This window comes from Salmo trutta, chromosome 22 (assembly GCF_901001165.1).
Source record: "Salmo trutta chromosome 22, fSalTru1.1, whole genome shotgun sequence".
Taxonomy (NCBI): domain Eukaryota; kingdom Metazoa; phylum Chordata; class Actinopteri; order Salmoniformes; family Salmonidae; genus Salmo; species Salmo trutta.
The window spans coordinates 41,895,489-41,916,800 of NC_042978.1; the positions used below are offsets into that span (position 1 = coordinate 41,895,489).

At 43.8% G+C, this 21,312-nt stretch overlaps 1 protein-coding gene across 1 annotated transcript in view; it reads left to right on the forward strand.

Annotated features, from left to right (window-relative positions):
• The first annotated feature begins 5,831 nt into the window (after positions 1 to 5,831).
• Positions 5,832 to 21,312, forward strand: part of LOC115157907 (phosphatidylinositol 3-kinase regulatory subunit alpha-like) — a 198,601-nt gene continuing 183,120 nt past the window's right edge. The window contains exons 1-2 of the mRNA XM_029706241.1: positions 5,832 to 6,044; positions 6,426 to 7,574. Coding sequence (XP_029562101.1) covers positions 7,223 to 7,574 — 352 coding nt within the window. The 5' untranslated portion in view covers positions 5,832 to 6,044; positions 6,426 to 7,222. The remainder of the gene's footprint in view (positions 6,045 to 6,425; positions 7,575 to 21,312) is intronic.

A 21,312-nucleotide genomic window follows, 5' to 3' on the forward strand; every position in this document is an offset into this window, starting at 1 on the left:
TCTGGCCACTCTACCATAAAGGCCTGATTGGTAGAGTGCTGCAGAGATGGTTGTCCTTCTGGAAGGTTCTCCCACCTCCACAGAGGAACTCTGGAGCTCTGTCAGAGTGACCATCAGGTCCTTGTTGACTTCCCTGACCAAAGCCCTTCTCCCAGATTGCTCAGTTTGGCCGGGTGGCCAGCTCTAGGAAGAGTCTTGGTGGTTCCAAACTTTTTCCATTTAAGAATGATGGAGGCCACTGTGTTCTTGGGGACCTTCAATGCAGCACACATTTTTTGGTACCCTTCCCCAGATCTGTTTCACAACACAATCCTGTCTCGGAGCTCTACAGACAATTCCTTCGACCTCATGGCTTGATTTTTTCTCTGGCATGCACTGTCAACTGTGGGACCTTATATAGACAGGTGTGTCCAAATCATGTCCAATCAATTGAATTTACCACATGTGGACTCCAATCAAGTTGTAGAAACATCTCAAGGATGATCAATGGAAACAGGATGGACCTGAGTCTCATAGTAAAGGGTTTGAATACTTATGGAAATAAGGTATTTCTGTTTTTTATTTGTAATACATTTGCAAAAATGTCTAAAAACCTGTTTTTGCTTTGTCATTATGGGGTATTGTGTATAGATTGCTGAGAGAAAAAAATTGTAATCAACTTTAGAATAAGGCTGTAACGTAACAAAATGTGGAAAAGTGAAGTGGTCTGAATACTTTCCAAATGCACTGTACTCGGAAGCGGTGGATGGTATGCACACCACCTGAGTCTGAAGAAGCACACCACCTGCTTCTTCGGCATCGGCATTTTCATGCAACCCAAGGATATACAGTATATTATGACACTGTAACGGGCGTCGTAAGGATTAGACCAAGGTGCAGCGGGAACGTGTATACTCATCTTCTTTATTAAATCAAAAGAAGGAAAAACAAACAAATCACGTATACAAAACAACAAACGACACTAAACAGTTCTGTCATGTGCACAGACACAAAACAGGAGACAACTACCCACAAACCCCCCAGAGCACAAACACTCCTATACATAGGACCTTCAATCAGAGGCAACGAGGAACAGCTGCCTCCAATTGAAGGTCAATCAACAAACCCTAAATATAGAACTAGAAAAACTAGACTGAACATAGAAAACACTAACCTAGAACATAGACCAAAAACCCTGGAACACTCTAAACAAACACCCCTCTTACATAATAACATAGCCCAACAAACCCTGAAACACTCTAAACAAACACCCCCTGCCACGTCCTGATCAAACTACAATAACAAATAACCCCTTTACTAGTCAGGATGTGACAGACACTAACTGTGTGAGACCCACCAATGGCAGATACTGATGATATGGGCCCTCTTCATGAGTGAGACGAATGGGTGGGACAGAAGGGGAAAATATCTTTCTCACACACATGGCAATCTATCAGTGAGGTGGGCTAATGTAACAGGCTAGCAGCTAGCATTGAGTCTCGCTGGGTGCAGTTGGCGATCATAATTGAGTGCCTCAAGCAGTAGCACGGTAAATTGATTGTGAGACGGAAAATAGGTCTAGGCTGCAGGCTTGTGCAATGTGTGCAGGCAAACCACAACAACAACAACATTTTACTGTGCTGGAGGTATTTCATATTCAGCTGTTGTGTATATTCACTGAGTAAACCAAACATTAAGAACACCTTCCTAATATTGAGTTGGGTCATGGACTACAAGGTGTTGAAAGCGTTCCACAGGGATGCTGGCCCATGTTGACTCCAATGCTTCCCACAGTTGTGTCAAGTTGTCTGGATGTGTTTTGGGTGGTGTACCATGGGAAACTGTTAAGAGTGAAAAAACAGCAATGCTGCAGTTCTTGACACAATCCGGTAAGCCTGGCACCTACTACCATACCCCGTTTAAAGACACTTAACTATTTTATCTTGCTCATTCACCCTCTGAATGACACAATCCATGTCTCAATTGTCTCAAGGCTTAAAAATCCTTCTTTAACCTGTCTCCTCCCCTTCATATACACTGATTGAAGTGGATTTAACAAGTGACATCAATAAGGGTTCATATAGTTCACCTGGACTCATCTGGTCAGTATAGTCAGTGTATTGGCCTACTTTGGGAATGGCTGTAGTTGTTTATGATTTAGTGTTTGGTCATGTAAAGTATTTAAAGTAAAGAACTTGAAGTCAGCCTCTTGTAGGCCTAAGAAGTATATTTCATGTAAACATTCATCCCTGCACCCTCTTCAATTACCATGTTTGACTGTAGGTTTAAATCATGAACGATTCCAGGCATTTTTTCCATATTCAAATAACTTTCTCAGAATAGCACTAGAACAGTATATGGATGAGTGCATAGAGAGCATTGTGAAAGCAAACACGAATTTCAATTAAGTGATGTTGTTTGGCAAATAAATATTTTCTTTAGTGGCCTAACGATCTATTCCATCTACACTATCGTTCCAAAGTTTGGAGTCACTTAGAAATGTCCTTGTTTTTGAAAGGAAAGCACATTTTCTGTCCATTAAAATAACATCAAATTGATCCGAAAAACAGTGTAGACATTGTAAATGTTGTAAATGACTATTATAGCTGGAAACGGCAGATTTTTTATGGAATATCTACATAGGCGTACAGAGGCCCATTATCAGCATCCATCACTCCTGTGTTCCAATGGCATGTTGTGTTAGCTAATCCAAGTGTATCATTTTAAAAGGCTAATTGATCATTAGAAAACTATTTTGCTAGCACAGCTAGCACAGCTGGCTACTTTCCTAAAACAATAATTGTCCACCTCACGGTTCAGCTGTCAGAGATTTGAGCACAAAATGTATCAGGGTGTTACATGCAAGGACCTATAGGCTTAAGTGTCAGTAAATTGAAATACATTCATTACGCCCTAATCTATGGATTTCACATGACTGTGCCAGGGCGCAGCCCTGTTTGGGCCTGGGAGGGCATAGGCCCACCCACTTGGGGAGTCAGGCCCAGGCAATCAGAATTAGTTTTTCCCCACAAAAGAGCTTTATTACAGACAGAAAATACTCCTTAGTTTCATCAGCTTTCCGGGTGGCTGGTCTCAGATGTTCCCGCAGATAAAGAAGCCGGATGTGGAGATCCTGGGCTGGCGTGGTTACACATGGTCTGTGGTTGTGAGGCCAGTTGGACCTACTGTCAAATCCTCTAAAATGGCATTGGAGGCGACTTATGGTAAAGAGTAACCTTCAATTCTCTGGCAGCAGCTCTGGTGGACATTCCTGCAGTCAACATGCCAATTGCACACTTCATCAAAATCTGTGGCATTGTGTTGTGTGACAAAACTGCACATTTTAGAGTGGCCATTTTGTTCCATGTATATAGCCTATATAAAGGAAGAGAAGCTTAGGCATAACCCCAGAGAGAGAGAGATATGCACCGCCATAAAAGGTATACAGGTATACACCGCCATGCATACCTTACCGCCATAAAGGTATACACCGCCATGCATACCTTTATGTCAGATGGCTGCTATACGGATATAGACGTACAAAAGGAGGATCATATTTTGTATAAAGATAAGCATTATATTGCTAGATTATAGGAGTAACTCTGGTAGGCCTGAAACAGACTTCCTCACCTCAAGTTCAACTGTCAGTGTCTGTTGGAGCGGAGGGGGACACTGCCTTCATTTCACAGGCCTGCAGTAGCAAAAGCTTAATAATAGCCACACCATACCGAACCTTCACAAACGTTAGTAACCTTTATTAGGGTAATATGAAAAGTAAGTCAAGCCATTGATTACAGGGAAATATGCGCAGAGAAAAAACACACTGCAAAAATGCCCCCCCCCCCCCCAGTAAATTTCAATCTGTCACTCATTAGATATGAAAATAGGCAAATGCAAATCCAGTCAATTCAAATAGCCTATCAGTTTTAGGAATTTTATTTCATTGGAAATATAACTTTGACTGGCCTCGGTGCCAGTGACTAACACTAGGCAAGCCTGGACTCGTCGGACCCACATTCGGGCAAATGATGTGTATTTTAAAAGTAAACATTCTAACAGTGTAATAAATACATTTCATATATGCTATTGGAAGAATAATCATTTGGTTGTGTTTAAGATAGTCTTAGGTAACATTAGAATACAACATAAAATGTATTTCAAAGAACACAATAGCGTTTCCAATAGTTTATGTAACTGTAGGCTGAACAAAAGAAAACCAATACAACTCCACAATTCAAGTGTTAAAATCCATTAAATAAACACCAGCACAAAGATCATGCATTATTCATTTGTTAAGGGCAGGCCTTGAGGAATTCATTTAAGTAAATGCATTTAAAAAGAACAGAATGGCATATTTTGATTTTAAATATATTGTTGTGCTTTGAGTGATGCATCGCACATGGGGAGCGCATGTCCTAGCAGTAATTCTGCCCCCCAAAAAGTTAGATTTTGGAGCTCAAGGGGTCATTTTTAAGAGTTGCAGAGTTGTAGGAAAGGATATGGGATTAGGAAAATGTATAATATGCTCTTTCTGATACTATATCGACATCAAAACGTCTTACCTGCTTGTGAATGAGCAAAAGTCCGTTATTGGCACTCCGTTTTGTTTGCCTGCCTCTGTGTCAATTCCAAGCTGCGCTGTTCATCCGATTCTTCATATACCATTTAACAATGTATAATATTCTCACTAATTAGACTATTGTCAATTTAATATTGTCTTTAGGCTAACTCTATTACTATATGTGTGAAGTTAGTTTCGATATAGTTCAGGTGTAGTTTCGATGGGCCATTAACTGCACAGGTCTGACGGGCAAGGTGACATGTCCTCTTAAAACGGCTTATAATATTACGGTTCTAAAAATGATAGTGTTACACTTATTTAGGAAAAGTCAAGGACGGGAGGGACATAACTTTAAAAAATGGCAGTTATTCAAAAAGTGTATTCGTTTTGAGTTAATATGATGTGCAAGAAAGGCATGTCAGTGTAGCTACGCAGATTACATTAAAACTTGAAATGTAAACGGTTACATTTGTGGCAGCCTAGCCTAGCCTAGCGTCTCTTCGGCACTGAGCCAGTGAGAGGTTACCAAGCCTATTGTGATTATTACTGTTCTATCTGGGCATTATGTTCTAGTCTCATAGTCTATTAATTACAGGCCTATGGTTTATTATGTGTAAATCTATTTTGAGTCGCATGTTAAATGCAAGAGTCATGGCCTTACGTAGGCCTACAAGATAATTTGGTCTGTAATGACAAATCACATATTAGATGGTTTGTTGTGTGCAATCAATTACAGTAGGGTATAGGGTAGGCTACGATTTTATTATGATTTAATGATGATTTGAGTGCCCAAATTGTGGCCCAACTACATTTTTTGCTGTCCCTGACATCAACAGATTTCTGCCTATGACAGTGGCCTAAATTACACAGCGAGACTGAAAATGTGCACACATGACGTAGCAGATTGCCCCTGGCAGTGGAACGGTTTGTAACGGTCCAGTTGTGATTAAGTTAGGATAGCAGCACTGCTGCCGTACCGTCCGAAATATCACCCGTTCTTTCCCCTCTCCATGTGAGATTGATCGTTTTTTCCAGAGGCGCGCAAAATTCAGTTCAGATGAGCGGGCTACATAGGCATTATTCTGACGCAGCTCCAACTATCCTAGCCTACATGACCGCCCGTCGCGATTTGGACCCTGTGTTCATCCGCACATGTGAGTAAACTACGACAGGCCTAATGCTAAATGTGGTAAAACATAATAATTGGTGTTTCTACGGTATCAGTATTAACCTCAGTCCATTGCCTAGTGCGGTAGTGCGGCTTCTCTACTGGAATAAACGCAGACGCCGGGGGCGGGTCTCTGACATCACCACGCGCTGTAATCGAGTATTGGGAGCAGGTCTGGCTCGAGGTGTGGACCAGCCACGCATCTTTATACCGGGCTATATGGACGTCTGCTTTTATATTCTTCTGTCTTTTATATCGTGTGTATTTTAACAAGCAAGTCGCATAAATTGGATAACGGTGCACGGATAGAAGGCAAGAGCTCTACGACGTTGAAAGGTTAGTTTACGCCGCAATTTCACAAAATAGGCTACCAGTCGAGTTTTTGCTTGCTGCTCTAAAGTTCCTATTCGCCCAGGCACATTTTGTATGTGATACGTTTGATTCCATGCCTTCATTTTATAGTGTGGCTATCATATAATATGTAGTCCTAATGTATAATATTAGCCACACACAATGGAATCTGTCTATTGAAATAATGTTAGATTTTTCTCATGTCTGTAAATTCTGTATCGCGTTACTATAAATGATCCTTATATTGCTTTCTGTCAATAGTGATGCAAATAATAACATAATGATAATAATACGGCATGTTATATCATTATATCAGCATATTTAATGTCCTAATAAGGAGGCTATAACCATGTAACTTTGATGAAGTTTCCAGGTAGGGCTGGCTGGCAGCAGTGGGACTGGGACGTGTGTGAAGGCAGTCTGTTGGAGTAGTGAGAGAGAGTGCTGGACTGGATGCCCCGCCTGTCTGCTCTGCAGTGGATTAATATTATCCAGGTATGGGAGGGAGCTAGGGTGGCCTGTCGTGAGTTCACTGTGCTGCAACACCTGACTGACAGAACAGAGGGGACACTGGGTAGGAGGATCCCACATCTATCTGTGGAACACTGCCAACTCTTCACAACCTCAGAATCTCGGGATCTTGGGACACACCCCATCAAGGGCTCTAGGTCACCCTGTCCTGAAACGGTGCTACTCAGTGCTACCCTCCTCTGTCCCCCCAGTCTGTCTCCGTCTCTCCTCCATGCCCACCTCAGACCTCCTCAGGCCCTGGACACACCAGACGGGAGAGTTGAGACTGACTGACTGACTGACTGACTGACTGACTGACTGACTGACTGATAGACAGACTGACTGACTGATAGACAGAGGGGTGGAGCATCAGAAGTGTACCTAACTGAGGACGAAGAACAGACCCACTGTCTGGTTTCTCCTCCTCAGTGAATGGTGCAGTTTCTCACAATGACTTGGATGGGGTCACCCCAATGCTGATTCTTTACTATTCTCTTCAACCCAAGGGCTACTAGACTTCAGGGTGAACACTAAAGTACTAGTCCTCGCTAAGGCATTGGATTTAAGTTTGCAAACTAAAAACAGAGGACTTCAGTCAGTGACGCAGCAGAACTCAAGCCTGAGGGACTATCGATGAGCCTGTGACTGTCGCCATGACAGCCTCTGACAGCAGCTTCCAGTACCGCGCACTCTTCGAGTACAAACGGGAGCATGGTGATGACATCAGCCTCCAGCCAGGGGACATCCTGACGGTCTTGAAGGCCTCTCTGAAGGACTACCAGGAAGGGGATGAACACCGCAGCCCCAAGGGATGGCTGCATGGCACCAACGAGCGGACCAAAGAGAAGGGCGACTTCCCCGGGACATTTGTGGAGTACACTGGGGTGTTGAGGCAGGGGCTGCCCGCCGCCAAGCCCTGGCCCAGACCCGTTCCCCCAACCCCTGGGGGAACACAGAGCAGCGTGGGGCCCGGACCCCAGCCTACAGGGGCCGCTGCAGCAGGAGGTAAGTGTTGGAACTGAGGATGGGGGCATGCCAAGAGTACTCCATTCAGAAACATGGAGACTGGCCATCTGTTAAATGTTAGAGCTATCTGTTATGACCTGTTAACTGCAATGTAATGGTGCTTGGCTTTATGGTTTGGTCTGGTAATCTATACTGAACAAAAATATTAACGCAACATGCAGTAATTTCTATGATTTTACTGAGTTACAGTTCATTTGAGGATATCAGTCAATTGAAATAAATTCATTAGGCCCTAATCTATGGATTTCACATGACTGGGAATACAGATTTGCATCTGTTGGTCACAGATACTGTACCTTAAAAAAAAATGGGCCTCAGGATCTAGTCACGGTATTTCTGTGCATTCAAATTGCCATCGATAAAATGCAATTGTGTTCTTTTTCCATAGTTTATGCCTACCCATACCATAACCACACTCTTTTCACAACGTTGACATCAGTAAACCGCTTGCCCACACGACGCCATACACATGGTCTGCAGTTGTGAGGTCAGTTGGACATATTGCCAAATTCTCTAAAATGACGTTGGAGACGGCTTATGGTAGAGAAATGAACATTCTCTGGCAACAGCTCTGGTGGACATTCCTGCAGTCAACATGCCAATTGCATGCTCCCTCCAAACTTGATACATCTGTGGCATTGTGTTGTGTGACAAACTGCACGTTTTAGAGTATGCCTATTGTCCCTAGCATAAGGTGCACCTGTGTAATGATCATGCTGTTTAATCAGCTTCTTGATATGCCACTGTCAGGAGGATAGATTATCTTGTTAAATGAGAAATGCTCACTAACAGGGATGTGAACAAATTTGTGCACACAATTTGAGAGAAATAAACGTTTCGGCGTATGGAACATTTTTGGGATCTTTTATTTCAGCTCATGAAACATGGGAACAAAACTTTACATGTTGCGTTTATATTTTTGTTCAGTGTGTACCACTGGGTTTGGTTGGAATTCTGGACTAGAGGCAAACAGTATCACTGACTGAATGGCAGTCTGTTATGTTGTGAGTCATCATGGAACAGAGTGTGAATTCGGTCGCCTGTCTGACGCATGTGTTAAAGCTTTACTGCAGAAAAAGATAAAAGAGTGTATTTCTGTACTTCCACCAGACCAGTCCTGAGAAGTGAACATGTTGTGACACAGCCACACCCGTGTGTGCTCCAGTAGGCGCCCATGTGCTCCAGATGCACAGCCAGCCTCAAAGATGCTAACCTGCGTTAGCGCTGTTGTCTCGCACTGAGTGTTCCTGTCACTGCATTAGTTCCTAACCAAACCTTCGTGTTAGTTCTGCTGAAATGAAGATGCACTAGCATTTTTGTTTACGAAGATGATGTGTATGTGTTTTTGAAAAGAGCTAGGTCTGTGTGTGTGTGTGTGTGTGTGTGTGTGTGTGTGTGTGTGTGTGTGTGTGTGTGTGTGTGTGTGTGTGTGTGTGTGTGTGTGTGTGTCTGAGAGTGTCATGACTCGCAGGCAGCTGGATTTGTTTTGATGTTTTATTCAGCATCCAGATGAACAAATGCAGCACTCCTCACAAAGAGGACAAGCTCTGGTATAAGCCTGTATCTAGACTTGCTTGTGAGCAAGCAAAAGTAACACTTTAAAAGCTGTCCTCTATTTGGCAGGCTTTGATTTGTGTTTTTACAGGGTTGGGTGAGCTCTGTTTTAGCTCTGTGTATCTGGCCTGGGGTTAGGGCTGCTGTACAGTGGCGTACCGGACACCTCCGCAAGTCAGGAGTTTTGAAGCAAATTTCCGACTATTCTACACATTTCTGGTTGGGGGCCTCTGAGGGTCGACATGTCATAAGCCATGGCAAAATGTTTAGAAGTACAGGAAATTAGCTTTAAAAATGCAACATTTTCTCTCAGCCTCATGGGAAAATGTGTAGAATAGCATGAAATTAGCTATAAAACCACTTTTTTCTTTCTGCCCCATAGCAAAAATGTGTAGAATTCCAGGAAATAAGCTTTAAAACCACAACATTTTCTCTCTGCCCAATGGTAAAATGTGTAGAATTGCAGGAAGTTGCTGTTTTCCTAAAACAAAGTAGCGTACTGTAGTGTTGCGGTTGTTCATCTGCTAAATGGGCCAGGCGGATTATTCCAGGACTGCTCTGCCTAATTGTCTGCCATGCTAGTCTCTTTTATGGGAGTAGGTTAGGCCTGTTTTCTGTTATTTCTATATATTTCACTTCCTCTCTCTCTCTCTTCGAGTCTCCGTTTATCTCAGTCGCTCTGTATCTCTCTCTCTCTCGTTGCTTTGTAATCGGCCTACTTGATAGCCGTTGTTATGTTATGAGACTACTAGCCAGCCAGTCAGACTAAGCTAAACTAGGCCATCAGTCCTCAGTCCCTCCAGCCGTTTTTCCTCCCAGGCACAAGACTGTATTTGACTTGAATAATTGATTGGCTGGCTGGTGCATTGGATCATGGGGCTGACACGCTACACTCCTCCAATCACGTATCACCGCACTTCCAGCAGCAGCAGTAGAAACAACAAGCAGCAGCAGAGGTACATGGAGGACTTAGTTTGCAGAGGGAATAGTAGTGCCCAATCTACACTTCTATCTCGGCTGAAAAGCCGGCATAAGAAGGCTGGCAGATCTTAACTGTACGGTACTACGGTATGGGACGGTACAGTATGGGGTATTCCACACCATTCTCTCCTCTTCCTTCATCATCTCGGCTTGGCAGGCAGAGAAGCGGAGTAAGAATGGATTAAAGGTAGACTCAACGATATGACGTAGATCCGTGCTTGACTTGGGATGAAAGAAGTGCAGGTCTTTTTCCAAGTCGTTCCATTAGACTATGTTTACTCTGATTATTCACATTTAAGGGTTCATATGACTTCACCAAATTTTCATGACTATTATTATAGCCTACATGAAAAACTTAAAAGTTACCATTATTGACACTGGAAGGCTGTTTTGTCTAATCCCAGGTAGGCCTATCATCTCCTGCCGTTGTGTAGTCAACCTGCCGTCTGGAGATTTCCTGGGTGTGCAGGCTTGGCTTTTGATCGAACCCTGAAACACCAAGCCTGCATATCAAGGTCATGTTGAGCAGATGATGTTTAGGCTACAACTTGGTTAGAGCAGGGCTTGAACAAAAGCCTGCACACCCAGTAGCTATCCTGGAGGATGGTTGCCACCCTTGAGATAAAATATTGGGTAACAAACCAAATGCTTTTGGCTTTATAAAATGATTCCTAAATTCAATGAATCAGGGATCAAATGGATAAGGTAGGCTACTTCAGGGCAAGGTACACTACATGACCAAACGTATGTGGACACCTCGACGAACATCTCATTTCAAAATCATGGGCATTAATATGGAGTTGGTCCTCCTCTTTGCTGCTATAACAGCCTCCACTCTTCTGGGAAGGCTTTCCACTAGATGTTGGAACATTGTTGCGGGGACTTTAGGCCTGGCTCGCAGTCGGCGTTCCAATTCATTCCAAAGGCGTTCAATGGGGTTGAGGTCAAGGCTCTGTGCAGGCCGGTCAAGTTTTTCCACATCAATCTCGAAAAACTATTTCATTATGGACCTTGCTTTGTGCATGGGGGCATTGTTATGCTGAAAAAGGAAAGTGCCTTCCCAAAACTGTTGCCACAAAGTTGGAAGGACAGAATCGTTTAGAATGTAGCACTAAGATTTCCCTTCACTGGAACTGAAGGGCCTAACCCGAACCATGAAAAACAACCCCAGACCATTATTCCTCTTCCACCGAACTTTACAGTTGGCACTATTCATTGGATCAGGTAGCGTTCTCCTGGCATCTGCCAAACCCAGATTCGTCCATCGGACTGCCAGATGGTGAAGTGTAATTTATCACTCCAGAGAATGCGTTTCCACTGATCCATCAGTCAAATGGTGGTGAGCTTTACACCACTCCAGCCGACGCTTGGCATTGTGCATGGTGATTGTAGGCTTATTGTGCCTGCATTGCTTCCGGAGGCAGTTTGGAACTCGGTAGTGAGTGTTGCCACCAAGGACAGACAATTTTTATGTGATGTGCGCTTTAGATCTCAGCGGTCCCGTTCTGTGAGCTTGTGTGGCCTACCACTTTGCAGCTGAATCGTTGTTGCTCTTAAACGTTTCCACTTCACAATAGCAGCACTTAGAGTTGACCGGAGCAGCTCTAGCAGAGCACCAGAGCTGTTGCCACAGAATTTAATGTTAATTGCTCTACCGTAAGCCACGTCCCACATTATTTGAGAGTATTTGGAAGTACGTCCAATCGGCCTGACAACCACAGACCACGTGTAACCACGACAGCCCAGGACCTCCACATCCGGCGTCTTCACCTGCGGGATCATCTGAGACCAGCCACCCGGACAGCTGAAACAGAGGAGTATTTCTGTCTGTAATAAAGCACTTTTGTGGGGAAAAACGAATTCTGATTGGCTGAGCCTGGCTCCCCAGTGGGTGGGCCTATGCCCTCCCAGCCTGCCCAGTCATGTGATATCCATAGATTACGGCCTAATTTATTTATTTCAATTGCAAAATGGATCATACAGGATGATTTCTGTATTTTGAAAGTTATATATCTTGACAACTTGATTGCTGACAAGCAAAACATTTTGGGATTATGTCAACAATGGACTAATGAAACAAATACCAAAAGTTAGTTTTTTGATGGAGTTTTCCTTTAACGTTGTAGCAATTGCATTGCTGTTGTTTAATAGAAAGGAATCCGAGCTTTCCAACGGTGCAGATTTATTTAGCCTATCTACCTACAGTGCCAGTGGAAAGGCGACAACGACATTAATGCCTAGTTAGCTATATTTAACTAGCGAGATAACTGTTACAAGTTATGTTTTAAATTGGCCATCTTGTTAGTCTGTTGTACTTTAATTATTTTATACCTGCAGCTGAAATGTCGCCCTCTCCTCAGGCAACGACAAACTTGCACTGGCACACATAGACATGCACTGAAGGTTAATTCCGTTAATGACTGATATGTTGATTTTTAAGTGATTGATAATATTTAAAAGTGTGGGTTCATGAATTACATGAACACCAATTATGAAACTAATTTCCATGACTTTTCATGACCTTACAAACCCTCATTTGTCACGTCCTGACCATAGTAAGATGTTAGTTTCTATGGTAGAGTAGGTCAGGGCATGACAGGGGGTGTTTTTCTATGTTTTGTATTTCTATGTTCAGGTTGTAGTTTAGTATTTCTATGTTGGGTTTGTTTGGGATGATCTCCAATGGTCCTCGTTGTCTCTAATTGGATATCATACTTAAGTAGGGTTTTTTTTCCACCTGGGTTTGTGGGAGATTGTTTTTGAGTAGTGTATGTTACACCTCTGTGTCACGGTTTGTTGTTTTTGTTAGTTCAGTTTATTGTTTATGTGTCGCATAGTTTCACGCTGAAAATAAAATGTGGAACGACACACACATGCTGCACTTTGGTCCGCCTCTCTTTTCGACAACCGTGACAGAATCTCCCACCACCAAAGGACCAAGCAGCGTGATCAGGAGTGGACCTGGGAGGACATTTTGAACGGCAAGGGATGCTGGACGTGGGAGGAGATCCAGGCTGGATGGGATCGCCTCCCATGGGAACAGGTGGAGGCAGCGACGAGAAGAGGAACTAGCCCGGCAACGAGGCAAGCACAAGAGGCAGCCCCAAAATATTTTTTTTGGGGGGGCACACGGGGAGATTGGCAGAGTCAGGGTGGAGACCTGAGCCAACTCCCTGTGCTTACCATGGGGAGCGAGTGAAGAAGCAAGCACCGTGTTATGCGGTGATGTGCACTGTGTCGCCAGTGCGCATTCACAGCCCGGTGCGATCTGTGCCTGCGCCCCGCATTGGCCGAACTAGGTTGAACATTCAGCCAGGAAGGGTGGTGCCAGCTCAGCGCTCCTGGTCTCCAGTTTGCCTTCTCGGTCCAGGATATCCTGCGCCAGTTCTGCGCACTGTGTCGCCAGTGCGCCTGCACAGCCCAGTTCGTCCTGTGCCCGCGCCCCGCACTTGCCTGGCTAAAGTAAGCATCCAGCCAGGACGGGTTGTGCCAGCCATAAGCTCCAGACCTCCAGTGCGCCTCCAAGGCTCAGTATATCCTGCGCCAGTTCTACGCACTGTGTCGCCAGTGCGCCTGCACAGCCCAGTTCGTCCTGTGCCAGCGACTCCGCCCTTGCCATACTAAAGTAAGCATCCAGCCAGGACGGGTTGTGCCAGTCATAAGCTCCAGACCTCCAGTGCGCCTCCACGGCCCAGTATACCCTGTGCCTGCTCTGCGCACCCGGCCTCCAGCAACGTTCCCTAGTCCAGAGCTCCCAGTGACGTTCCCCAGTCCGGAGCCTCCAGCAACGTTCCCTAGTCTGGTGAGACCTGTTCCGCTCCACGTACGAAGCCTCCAGTGATGATCCATGGCCCGGAGCCTGTAGAGATGATCCATGGCACGAAGCCTCCAGTGATAATCCATGGCGCAGAGCCTGCAGTGATGATCCATGGCATTGAGCCTGTAGCGACGGTCCCAGGTCCGGAACCTCCTGAGACTGCCTGCAGCCCGGAGTCTTCAGCGACGGCCTGCAGCCCGGAACCTCCAGCGACGATCCGCAGCCCGGTTCCTCCGACGACGATCCACGGTCCGGTGGTACAGAAGGAGAGGGATCAGCGGGCGGAGCGGGGGTTATGCCCCAAACTGGAGCTGCCTCCTCTGTGGGAGGATCCGCGGGATGAGAAGGTTATGGGTACTGCACCAGAGCCGCCATAGACAATAGTTACCCACCCTGCCCTCCCTTTTTTGGGGGGGGGGGTTGTTTTGTTTAGGTGCGGTCAGAGTCCGCACGTTTGGGGGGGGTACTGTCACGTTCTGACCATAGTAAGATGTTATTTTCTATGGTAGAGTAGGTCAGGGGGTGTTTTTCTATGTTTTGTATTTCTATGTTCAGGTTCTAGTTTAGTATTTCTATGTTGTGTTTGTTTGGGATGATCTCCAATTAGAGGCAGCTGGTCCTCGTTGTCTCTAATTGGAGATCATACTTAAGTAGGGTTTTTTTCCACCTTGGTTTGTGGGAGATTGTTTTTGAGTAGTGTATGTTTCACCTCTGTCACGGTTTGTTGTTTTTGTTAATTCAGTTTATTGTTTATGTCACGCTGAAAATAAAATGTGGAACGACACACACTCTGCACTTTGGTCCGCCTCTCCTTTCGACAACTGTGACATCATTTGACAACTTGGAACAGGGCATCATGCGAATTTAGTTTGCCGCATTTTCAATCTGCACAATCTCGAACAGTCTACTGTGACGCACAGATTCACAGAGTAACAGAGTGAAGCGAACCCGTGCGCATGCGCAGATACTTTGTGTGACTGTGTGAGAGCTACAGTGAGGGAAAAAAGTATTTGATCCCCTGCTGATTTTGTACGTTTGTCCAGTGACAAAGAAATGATCAGTCTATAATTTTAATGGTAGGTTTATTTGAACAGTGAGAGACAGAATAACAACAACAAAAAATGTCAAAAATGTTATAAAATGATTTGCATTTTAATGGGGGAAATAAGTATTTGACCCCTCTGCAAAACATGACTTAGTACTTGGTGGCAAAACCCTTGTTGGCAATCACAGAGGTCAGATGTTTCTTGTAGTTGGCTACCAGGTTTGCACACACACCTTAATGTGTTTCTTCTTGAGCCACTCCTTTGTTGCCTTGGCCATGTGTTTTGGATCATTGTCATGCTGGAATACCCATCCACGACCCATTTTCAATGCCCTGACTGAGGGAAGAAGGTTCTCACCCAAGGTTTTACGGTACATGGCCCCGTCCATCGTCCCTTTGATGCGGTGAAGTTGTCCTGTCCTCTTAGCAGAAAAATACCCCCAAAGCATAATGTTTCCACCTCCATGTTTGACGGTGGAGGTGGTGTTCTTGGGGTCATAGGCAGCATTCCTCCTCCAAACACGGCGAGTTGAGTTGATGCCAAAGAGCTCCATTTTGGTTTAATCTGACCACAACACTTTCACGCAGTTGTCCTCTGAATCATTCAGATGTTCATTGGCAAACTTCAGACGGGCATGTATATGTGCTTTCTTGAGCAGCGGGACCTTGCAGGCGCTGCAGGATTTCAGTCCTTCACGGCGTAGTATGTTACCAATTGTTTTCTTGGTGACTATGGTCCCAGCTGCTTTGAGATCATTGACAAGATCCTCCCATGTAGTTCTGGGCTGATTCCTCACCGTTCTCATGATCATTGCAACTCCACGAGGTGAGATCTTGCATGGAGCCCCAGGCCGAGGGAGATTCACAGTTCTTTTGTGTTTCTTCCATTTGCGAATAATCGCACCAACTGTTGTCACCTTCTCACCAAGCTGCTTGGCGATGGTCTTGTAGCCAATTCCAGCCTTGTGTAGGTGTACAATCTTGTCCCTGACATCCTTGGAGAGCTCTTTGGTCTTGGCCATGGTGGAGAGTTTGTAATCTGATTGATTGATTGCTTCTGTGGCCAGGTGTCTTTTATACAGGTAACAAGCTGAGATTAGGAGCACTCCCTTTAAGAGTGTGCTCCTAATCTCAGCTCGTTACCTGTATAAAAGACACCTGGGAGCCGGAAATCTTTCTGATTGAGAGGGGGTCAAATACTTATTTCCCTCATTAAAATGCTAATCAATTTATAACATTTTTGACATGCTTTTTTCTGACTTTTTGTTGTTGTTATTCTGTCTCTCACTGTTGAAATAAACCTACCATTAACATTATAGACTGATAATTTCTTTGTCAGTGGGCAAACGTACAAAATCAGCAGGGGATCAAATACTTTTTTCTCTCACTGTAAGTCTTGCATCTCGCCCATCTCAATATCTGCGATAGTGCTCATGGCAACGTCATTTCACTGAGTTTACCTTTAAATTCTAGAGTCCCAAGGGTGAGGCACATTCTTTGATGGAATAATGGGGTCGCTCAAAGATGAACTAGATTAGGGTCTCTGAATTATTATACCCATGGTCTTTCACTTCTTCTTCCTGTTATACTCTTGAACGTACATCAGCCAATTCCCACACCTCCAGTAACAGTCAATTACAATCAGGTGAATATCATTATGACAACAAGTGTGTCTGTGTGAAACTGAACTGATGCACTGAGATAGAGATTAGCGAACATCCCCTATCTATCTCACCAAGCATCAGCGCTTGTGAGATAAATACAACAAGTGCGCTGCAATTATGACAGTGGCAAATAAATCCCTTTTGGCTGTGTGATAATTACCTGCAGGTATGGAGCACAGGTGGAGGATCCACGCAGACTAGTCAGGGTTCTTTGTGAAGGGAATAGGCAATTTCACGCCAGCTGGAGCAACAAATATTTCTGGTATGTCAGATTGTTCTGGAAATTCTCACATAAACATTGGGAGGAAGGATGCTTGATATGCTTTTTACATTTGTATCACAAACCATTTTTGAGAAAATCATGATGAAAGAGGCCATTTTAGGCCCTTTTTAGACCTGTACTTGCCTCCTGTAAGACCCTATGATGTGTGAAGCGTACATGATGCAGACAACATGTTGGAGTCATTTTACGCCTTAGTGTGCTCTAACAGATGGAGTATGTCCAGATTCTGAAATACAAATGTTCACATTCATTGATTTTGTTAATTTTAAGACATTGTTTGGATCAAATTTCCAGAGTGGGCTCTCTAATTCTGAAGTTATGATCCATTTTATCATCACCACCAACACAGGGAATGGGAAAATGGATTTAAAGGAAACTCCCTCTGCTGGTGATTTTCTGAATGTGTAATCCTACATTTATGAAGCCAAGATCAATGATACAAGAATTATGGATTTTTTTTGTTGGCGTACTTGAAATGAAATGATGGGCAGAAAGACAAATTCAACTCCATCTTTCATCGAATCAGATGGCTTATTCATCACAAAACCATTTGATGTTGCCAATTATTTTAACGATTGCTTAATTGCCAAAGTGTACGTTGTTTCCTCCGAGGGAATCTACCGTAATTTCCAGACTATTAAGCGCACCTAAATATAAGCCGCACCCACTGAATTAAAAAAAAAATATTATTTTGAACATAAATAAGCCGCACATGTCTATAAGCCACAGGTGCCTACCGGTACATTGAAACAAATTAACTTTACACAGGCTTTAACGAAACACGGCTTGTAACAAAAATAAATAGGCTTTAACGAAACACGGCTTGTAACAAAAAATACAAAATTAGCAGTAAGCTTTAGTTGTCTTTTTGCACTGAGTCAATTCCTCACGCTGCTGTTTCCAACGTCTTATCATCGACTCATTAAGACCAAGCACCCATGCAGCAGCTCTATTTCCTTTTCCAACAGCCAGATCAATCGCCTTCAACTTGAAAGCTGCATAATATGCATTTCTCCGTGTCTTTGCTATGATGAGGGTGACAAAATGACTACCTTAATCAGAATAATGGGAAGTTTGAGAGCGCTTGATTTAATCTAAACAGTCAACAAAAAAGTTGTTTGACCTTAACCCGTTCGGCAATTTCATTGGTCTAATGAAAGCTTCATGCCGCCAAAAAACTGAGCACGTCACAGAATGTTTTAAAAAAATAAAAAATAATTGAAAGCGGGATAAATCCATATATTAGCCGCGTCATTGTTTAAGCCGCAGGGTTCAAAGCTGGGAAAAAAATTGCGGCTTATAGTCCGGAATTTACGATAGTTCTAACAACAGACCAATCAGCTTGCTGCAAGCTCTTAGCGAACAGTTGGAAAAATTGTGTTTGACCAAATACAATGCTATTTCTCTGTAAACAAATTGACAACAGACTTTCAGCATGCTTATAGAGAAGGGCACTCAACATGTACTGCACTGACACAAATGACTGATGATTGGTTGACAGAAATTAAGAAGACAAAGATTATGGGAGCTGTACTGTTAGATTTCAGTGCAGCCTTTGATATTATTGCCCATAACCTGTTGTTGAAAAACATATGTTTTATGGCATTTCAACCTCTGCCATATTGTGGATTCAGAGCTATCTAATAGAACTCAGAGGGTTTTCTTTAATGGAAGATTCTATAATGTCAAACATGTAAGGTGTGGTGTACCGCAGGGCAGTTCTCTAGGCTTTCTGCTTGTTTTTATTTTTACCAATGACATGCCACTGGCATTGAACAAAGCCTGTGTGTTCATATATGCTTGTGATTCAACCATATACAGTGCATTTGAAAAGTATTCAGACCCCTTGACTTTTTCCACATTTTGTTACTTTACAGCCTTATTCTTAAATTGATTAAATTGTATTTTTCCCTCATCAATCTACACACAATACCCCATAATGACAAAGCAAAAACAGGTAAATATAAAATACTGAAATATCACCATTTACATAAATATTCAGACCCTTTACTCAGTACTTTGTTGAAGCACCTTTTGTTGAAGCACCTTTTGTTGAAGCACCTTTTGTTGAAGCACCTTTGGCAGCGATTACAGCCTTGCTACAAGCTTGGCACACCTGTATTTGGGGAGTTTCTCCCATTCTTCTCTGCAGATCCTCTCAAGCTCTGTCAGGTTGGATGGGGAGTGTCGCCGCACAGCTAATTTCAGGTCTCTCCAGAGCAGTGGCGGTTCTAGACCATTTCAACTGGGGGGGGCCAAGCTGGGGCCAGTTGTACTGTTAGAGGGGCCAGTTACATTAGACGTTATTGTTGTCATATCGTTTTCTTCACTGCATTGCAGGCATTAGCAGGCAAAAGACTATGTTCCGCGTTGCCACTGTCTAATAACGGATGTAAAAAAAGAACGATAGCAAAAATTTGTTATGTAAAAATGATTTCATACTCCCCCCCACGAGGGGGTCTAAAATTGTTGTCACCGGGGCACTGCCCCCAAACCCACAACCCTGGCGTTGCACACACCATGCTGGCGTTGCAAACACCATGCTCTACCAACTGAGCCACAGGGAAGGCCTATTGTATGTGTCAGCAACCACAGCTAATAAAGTCACTGAAACCTTAACCTCTTAACAAGGAGTTGTAGTCAGTTTTGGAATGGGTGGCCAGTAATAAACTGGTCCTGGACATCTCTAAAACTAAGAGAGTTGTATTTGATACAAATCATTCCCGCAGCTCTAGACCTCAGCTGTATCTAGTAATGAATAGTGTGGCTGTTGAACAAGTTGAGGAGACTTAATTACTTGGTGTTACTTTAGATTGTAAACTGGCATGGTCAAAACATAGAGATTCAATGGTTGTAAAGCTGGGGAGAGGTATGTCTCTAATATAGAGATGCTCTTCTTTTTGGACACCACACTCCACAAAGCAAGTCCTGCAGGTTCAAGTTTTGTCTTATCTTGATTATTGTCCTGTCATGTGGTCAAGTGCTGCTAAGAAAGCTGGCAGAACACGTCTTGCTCTTCATTTTGATCAGAGGGCTGAAATAAATACTATGCATGCCAGTCTCTCTTGGCTAAGAGTTGAGAAAAGACTGACTGCATCACTTCTTCTTTTTATAAGAAACATTAATGTGTTGAAAATTCAAAATTATTTTCATACTCAACTTACGCACAGCTCTGACACACACACTTACGCCACCAGACATGCCACCAGGGGTCTTTTCACAGTCCTCAAATCCAGAACAAATTCAAGAAAGTGTAAAGTATTAAATATAGTCATTATTGCATGAAACTCCCATCCATCTCATATTGCTCAAATGAACATACTGCTCAAATGGCTTTCTCAACAGCAAATGGGGTTCCTAATAAAATACCAATACCAATCCTAAAGGAGGGCTTTGATTGGTTAATGACCTATAATGTACATTTATATGTACAAAATGGGTCATATCATTAAAAGTACTCTGGAAATGTGATGTTTGAAGATAATATAAACTCAGCAAAAAAATTAACTTTTCAGGACCCTGTCTTTAAAAGATAATTCGTAAAAATCCAAATAACTTCCCAGATCTTCATTGTAAAGGGTTTAAACACTGTTTCCCATGCTTGTTCAATGAACCATAAACAATTAATGAACATGCACCTGTGGAACGGTCGTTAAGACACTAACAGCTTACAGACAGTAGGCAATTAAGGTCACAGTTATGAACATTTAGGACACTAAAGAGGCCTTTCTACTGACTCTGAAAAACACTAAAAGAAAGATGTCCAGGGTCCCTGCTCAACTGCGTGAACGTGCCTTAGGCATGCTGCAAGGAGGCATGAGGACTGCAGATGTGTCCAGGGCAATAAATTGCAATGTCCGTACTGTGAGACGCCTAAGACAGCGCTACAGGGAGACAGGACGGACAGCTGATCATCCTCGCAGTGGCAGACCACGTGTAACACCTGCACAGGATTGGTACATCCGAACATCACACCTGCGGGACAGGTACAGGATGGCAACAACTGCCCGAGTTACACCAGGAACGCACAATCCCTCCATCAGTGCTCAGACTGCCCGCAATAGGCTGAGAGAGGCTTGGCTTGTAGGACTGAGGGCTTGTAGGCCTGTTGTAAGGTAGGTCCTCACCAGACATCAACGGCAACAACCTCGTCTATGGGCACAAACCCACCGTCGCTGGACCAGACAGGACTGGCAAAAAGTGCTCTTCACTGATGAGTCGCGGTTTTGTCTCACCAGGGGTGATGGTCGGATTTGCATTTATCGTCAAAGGAATGAGCGTTACACCAAGGCCTGTACTCTGGAGCGGGATCGATTTGGAGGTGGAGGGTCCGTCATGGTCTGGGGCGGTGTGTCACAGCATCATCGGACTGA